Genomic DNA, 6,653 nt, shown 5'->3' with positions numbered 1-6,653 from the left:
CAATGGCACAGTCAGTTTTAATTAGTCGATTCATATAACTACACGAAAACAAACAAGGCCGCCTGCAGAGAACGTAAATTGATGAGAACAGGCTTAAATCACGGTGTCCCATGTGGCATTAAGCTTGCTGTCGCTGGATACTGACCTTATTCAAATTCAAAATTAATATTCTACACTGTGATGCATCCAACCTATGTGGATGAACTCCAGACTGTGATTTGAATGCCAGCAAGCCCCTCTCATCCGAGATGGAACTCAATAATACTGGGTGAGAAGGCATACATGTCCAAAATACTAATGTAAGTTCATGAGAGCGACACATTCAGAACCAAACACGGTATTTGCAACCAGGCCTCATCCTTATATTAATCTCTAAAAACAGTAATATTATATAAATCTAGCGATCAAGCAGGATGCAAAAGCCAATATTTAAAAGAAGATAACAATTGAGAATTGACCACTGTGGATAGCAACAATCACACAGTTTGAATGCGCACACAACAACTGAACAGGCACCACATCGCCTGAAAACATAGCAAAGCCATTAACCAATCACAAACTGCATCTAAACAGCAACAGACACTTAAACGACTCATTTCAAAAGACCTTAGAGACAGATATCGGCAGCAAACACGAGAAAACTTCTGGTGTGCGTTAGCATATTACTCAATGATTAACCAAGCCTTCCGAAACCAGGGGCATTATTATTATCAGGTCAAATGCGACCTTAGCATGAATGAAGACACCTGCATTAATGCGGCTGAACACGCCAGCAAGGAAGAGCCAAACATTGTGAAGCACTTTGTCAACACAAGAGCGACTTTTGTTTCAGTTGTGCTGCTTTAATGTTTGTTTGTGTATTACAGCAGATTTAAAATGATTTAACACACACAGCCATCTACCTGTTGCTTGAAGCACGCTCATCTTGTGTTCACGCTGTCTGGTCGTGGTGTCTTTTTCTATTCCTACCATTGGATGGCGCCAGAGAAAGGTATTTTCAAACAGAAACAAAATGAAAGCATGGATTTAATCCTTTGTGTTTTTTTGGTCAGTCTGAACACAAATGAAGAAAATTGAACTAAATCAAAGGTTTTAGAAATTACTTCTGACTTCTAGTGTCTGCAGAGACCATTGGGTGATTCTTTGTGTGGCCATTTGGAGCTGTAACCTCTCACCTCATTAACTCAGTCTGTGTAAGAAAATGAAGTTGGACTTTATCTTGGCTTTGGGAGCACCAGGGAGAATTGATGTTCTTTGTGGACTTACCATCTGCTCCTGTATGAAAAAGTTAAAAATTTCTCTCTCTGTGGTATTAATTAAAAAATCAGTGCCCTGCTAGATATTTGTCATTACCTTTAATTTATAAGATGGCTAGACAGCTGCACATGTGACCACTGTTCTAGCAAATAGACTGGCTTCTCACCTTGTAGCTGGACAGTGGGGAAATCTTTTTCAATTAAACACCATACATCAAATCCAAGCTTTTAATTTTGGCCCTGAAGCTAATCTGAGTTAAATGATTTTTGTGGAAATTAGTAATTTTAATTTGCACCTTTACTGTGCCGGTCTCACTGAACAGGTTAATTGAAATGTTCAAAGAGCTCACATGTGTGGTGGATGGCGACAGTGGTTAATGACTCTATACTGTGTATTTAAAGGATATGTGAAAATAGAAACTGCTATATGACTAATATTGATGCGATGGTCACAAATTACATTTGTCACATGAACAGTCTACAGGTTTGTAGTGTGAGATTGGGTTTTTTTTTTTTCAGATTGTAACAGCAATTTAATACAACACAGTAACTGCAGCATGACAAAGATGTTAATGTTCTCGTTGTCTGACCTCCCTGATTCACCCTTGACATAAGATTTAGCATGTATCAAAACACATACAACATATAATCACTGCAACTCATTATTCACCACTTTCATTAGTCTGATCTAGTTACACTTAGTGATTTGTAAAGAATACACCATATTTTCCCTTTCAGTGCTCTGCACAGTTGTCAGCCTTGTACCATATTATTCAGTGTGAACATTTTCACATAATAGGGTAAATCTGTAGAGCCATTAACTTTGTGCTTCACTGCAAAGACTGCTGTAGCCTAAACGTGTCATTATCTTTTCTTTTTTTTTCGTTTGGCTGTTAACTGAAATGAAAAGAGGACACTGCATGAATATTTAATTCTTTGTTGTATGTCTGAAGCTGAACTTTCTGCATTCAAAAGTAGGCATCATGTTGCATTTGAACTACTTTGGATAGATAGAAAAGAACTATCACACATATATTAGTGATAGTGAGGGACAGCGATAAAGTAAAATAATATTTCAAATGTATGGGTAGTGAAGGATATCTGTACAGACCTATAGTGCACTGTTATCAGCATAATATAGGTACTAAGCGGAACTCTACTGTGCACTTTTTCACATTTCCTTTGTATTTTTTTGAAACCTCTAAATCTTCACTGAAATCAATTTGATCTACCTTTATGTAAAAATGTTGCCATTATTTACAACCATTGATAAACAAGAAAGCATTTATGTGGGTCATCTTTTCTATATTTTAATACCTATGTGCTTTTCTGAACTCAAACAAGACTATTTTTTAATTCACAAAGATGGCAAATGATGTATACAGTACATCATAAATTCACTATTCCCTTACTTCCAAATCACCATTTTAAATGCTGAACTTCAGATATAATCTAAACGCATTTCTAATTGTAAAGCTTAAATATACCTTGAACAATCTTGTAAAGAAGACAGGAAGGAACCGAAATGTCTTCTAATTCAAGATCTTTAACCACACACTACACACACACACACACACACACACACACTGCTGATCTATTGAAAACACAGTATCTCTAACAGTGTGCCTTCCTTTGCAGGGCTGGGGGATGCACGCGGTTCTGTTTTGTGCCAGAGGCGGTGGTACTGCTGCACTATGGACTAATACCCTGGATGTAATCCAGCTGCACTGCGTCCAATTAAAGCACCACGTAAAGCTTTGAACACTGGGCTGTTACTGCTCCGGTAACTCAGTTCTCGCAACGATTTCTGAGCTCTGGGCAAAAGTGTATCTGCTGTGAAATGTTAATAAAGTGATGATAGTGTTGCCATTTAATCTCGTCACACTGACTTGCAAAACATTCAATTAGCTATTTAAATATTTTAAAGCTTCTATTTTTTCCCCAAACCCCACAAAAACATTTCATTACCAAACTCCAGATTTCAACGTGACGCTTATGACATCAGCATTACCACCAGCCACGTAATCGTGCGTCGCACTTCTATTTTTACACTAAAAAGCTATTTTTGAACGAGTGCACCAGCGTGCTTCAGACGCTGGCAGTAAAAGACAATAGACTGTAAGTGCTCAAACACAGCGACTGCTTTAAGCACTTTTTGTCCTTAAAAAAAGCCGTCCATCATGTCAGTGCGCAATTGCGCAGCAGGAACCCCCGATGTGTGAGACCAGTGACATGACCACTGAAAAAACTACCGCAGCGCCGCAAGAGAACCAGCCTCCTACTGTGACCCCATTCCAGTAAAGAAGACTTCTAAATTCCCCCACAGTAACAAGGTGAGCGGTCTCTGTGCGAATTTCCCACAACCCCATCTTCGACGCTGCTGGAAGAGTAGCTTCGTGTAATGAAGACGTTCGTATACCGGTGAGGGTAAGCAGCATGTTCATCTGTTGGACTCATATACGTTGTGTCCACAACTCACGATGACAGCTCGCATCAGGACTATGGATGCACTTTTCAAAAGTCTGGGTTTCTGAGAGGAAGCATGATGGACGCAGCGGACATAGTTGCCTCTGTGCTGGTTTTGGGGATTATTGTCGTGTCGCTGCTGTCCAACGTTGTGGTGCTGATCTGCTTTATGTACAATCCGGAGATCCGCAAACAGGTACCCGGCCTTTTTATTCTCAATTTGACGTTTTGCAACCTGTTGCTGAGCGTGTCCAACATGCCACTAACTCTGATCGGGCTCATCACCACGGGCCACCCCGGGGGCAGCGGTTTCTGTCAAATTGTGGGTTTCCTCGACACTTTTCTCACCACAAACTCCATGTTGACCATGGCAGCTCTTAGCATCGATAGATGGGTGGCGGTGGTTTTCCCGCTGAGCTACCACTCAAGAATACGGCACCGGGATGCAGTGATAGTTCTAGGATACACGTGGATACATTCACTTTGCTTCTCCACGGTGGCTACCTGCCGTTCCTGGGTCGGCTACAACCACCTTTACGCATCGTGCACGCTGTGCAGTGTGAGAGCGAAGGGAGCCGGGACGCAGTTCATCATTTTCACCGTGGTTTTGCACTCTCTCACTTTCCTTCTCACGCTGATCGTGCTGTGTGTAACGTATCTCAAAGTTCTCAAAGTTGCGAGGTTTCACTGTAAACGCATCGACGTCATCACTATGCAGACACTGGTGCTGCTTGTGGATATCCACCCCAGGTAAACAAGCATTAGAGATGCATTCGCTCTAATCCACCTGTCCTTTTAATACATGTGTCTTTTAATAAAACATTTCCACCCATTGTTATTTATGTTATCCAGTGTGTCAAACAATCATTTGGATACTTTGGAGGTTAAATCATTTTGTCAGCAAATTGTGATTATATAAGAAAACCTTTATTTAGTGCATTTATTTAAATCAAACAGAATCTTTACAGATTCACTAGCTGTTATAAAGCTGTCCATCATATTGATAATGTCTATCAAAATTTGTAATCAAATGTTGGACATTTGATTGAATAAAATAACCACATTTGATTCCTAGTAACAGAATTGAAATGCTCTCTCTTTGTATATTTTCTTTTTATCTCTGTAGTGTGAGAATCTCTGATGTAATTGTCTTAGATAACAGTGCACAGTGTACTGTTCTCTTCAAGTCTGCCTCATATGTCTTCTCTTTTGACTGCTTAATTATGTTTGCATGTCTCTGGTAATGCATACAAGGGAGATAATCTTACCTGTGTGCTTTGACAGTGTACGCCAGAAATGCTTGGATGAACAGAAGCGGAGGAGGCAGAGGGCCACCAAAAAAATCAGTACATTCATCGGCACATTTATGGTGTGCTTCACGCCTTATGTCATTACAAGGTGACGAGCGATGTATAATGCTGCATGGTTTGTGGATGTGTATGTGTGTGTGGGTGGGTGGGAGCAGAATCCATGTTTGTGAGAGATATTTACCACCATACTGTCACCAGAAGATGTGAAGGTTTCGTACATTTTTCTTCATTTTGAATCAAAAGATTAAAAATACATTTTTAACAACTGGCATCAAGGAGATATTGGACTACAGCTAATGATCAAAAGCTTATCAAGTACAGCAATACAGATGGTGGTAACTACTGTATGTGTACGATAATATTTTAAATATTTAAGCTACTACATCTTTACTTAATTCTTTACAGTATAACGTGCACTCACTGTTTGCACTTGCTGTTAATAACAAGTGCAAAAAAAAATGCTCTTGCTGGTTTGTCCAGCCTTTATTTTGATGTAATAGGAATTTAAAAAGAAATCATCATTTGCAAGAACTTGAGAATCCACAAAAGCCACAGCCATCTGTTCAGATTCCCGAACATAGTGATGACATTTCAGTGAAGTGAAATGAAGTGATGACATTTTCACAGTACTGAGGCACTGGTGGAGATTCATTAAGTGTTGTAGATTTCTTCCATTTCACTCATGTAAGAAGCTGCACTTTGTCCATCAATTGTATGTGACTTTTCTTCCCATGTTTTCTCTGTTTGAGGTAGAATTGTAGAGCTTTTCATCCCAGGACCCATAAACTCTCACTGGGGTGTGCTGTCCAAATGCTTGGCCTACACCAAGGCAGCAAGCGACCCATTTGTCTACTCACTGTTGCGTCACCAGTACAGGAAGACCTGCAGCCTTCTGGCAAACAAAGTCCTCAAGAGGAGCACGTTCAACTCCTCCTCACTCAGGATAGAGAACAATGCAAGGAGAAGTGACAACTCCTCCAATGCAACCAACAATGTCCAACCACCGACCGAAAAACCCCTCGGCCAGTGAACGTCAACACAGTGACAGGTGAAGTGTTGATCTTGGATGCTGACATTTTCTTCTGAGTTTGAGATAACATAAAAAGTGATATTATAATATCAAACGTTTCTCATGTAATTACTTGTTAAGGGACAAGATATTTTGTACTTTTTATTGTGAACAAATTCAATGAAAAGACCAAAACCAGCAATGTGTTACTCCGCATCTCCATACTTTATTAATTTGCCACCGTTTCTGACTTAGATAGCTAAATGCTCAGATTGTGCTGCTTTTTTCGCATCTGTATTCCTGAATGCAAAAATGCATTGACCGTTATTGACAGTGACATCTCTTTATTTACAGCAGATACCCATGTTCGTGATTACAAGAAGCATGTCACACAGTGCTACTTACTGTAGATGTGTTTTTCAATTATTATTTGTTAACTCTCAATAGAGTAGGTTTATTGTGGGGAGGGGGGGGGGGGGGGGGATGTAGGCCAGCTACGTTTGTAGACTTTAATGGCATTGAGGATTTAATACAAGTGTACATCTTTTTCTGCAAAGGTCTTGGACCTGTTTTTCGTGATATAGCTTTGTAGCATTCTGGTAAATTTGTGTG

The 6,653-nt window shown here is 39.9% G+C and overlaps 1 protein-coding gene across 1 annotated transcript; it reads left to right on the top strand.

Moving 5' to 3' along the window:
• Positions 1-938: 938 nt before the first annotated feature.
• Positions 939-6,394, top strand: LOC113035306 (G-protein coupled receptor 26-like). Its single transcript, XM_026190792.1, has 4 exons — positions 939-991; positions 2,895-4,472; positions 5,007-5,120; positions 5,786-6,394. The coding sequence occupies exons 2-4, from the start codon at positions 3,799-3,801 to the stop codon at positions 6,060-6,062; spliced, it is 1,065 nt and encodes a 354-aa protein (XP_026046577.1). The 5' UTR covers positions 939-991; positions 2,895-3,798; the 3' UTR covers positions 6,063-6,394.
• Positions 6,395-6,653: the final 259 nt, after the last annotated feature.

Source organism: Astatotilapia calliptera, chromosome 13, assembly GCF_900246225.1.
Source record: "Astatotilapia calliptera chromosome 13, fAstCal1.2, whole genome shotgun sequence".
Taxonomy (NCBI): domain Eukaryota; kingdom Metazoa; phylum Chordata; class Actinopteri; order Cichliformes; family Cichlidae; genus Astatotilapia; species Astatotilapia calliptera.
The sequence above is the reverse complement of the archived record's forward strand: the minus strand, read 5'-3'. Positions and strand labels throughout refer to the sequence as shown.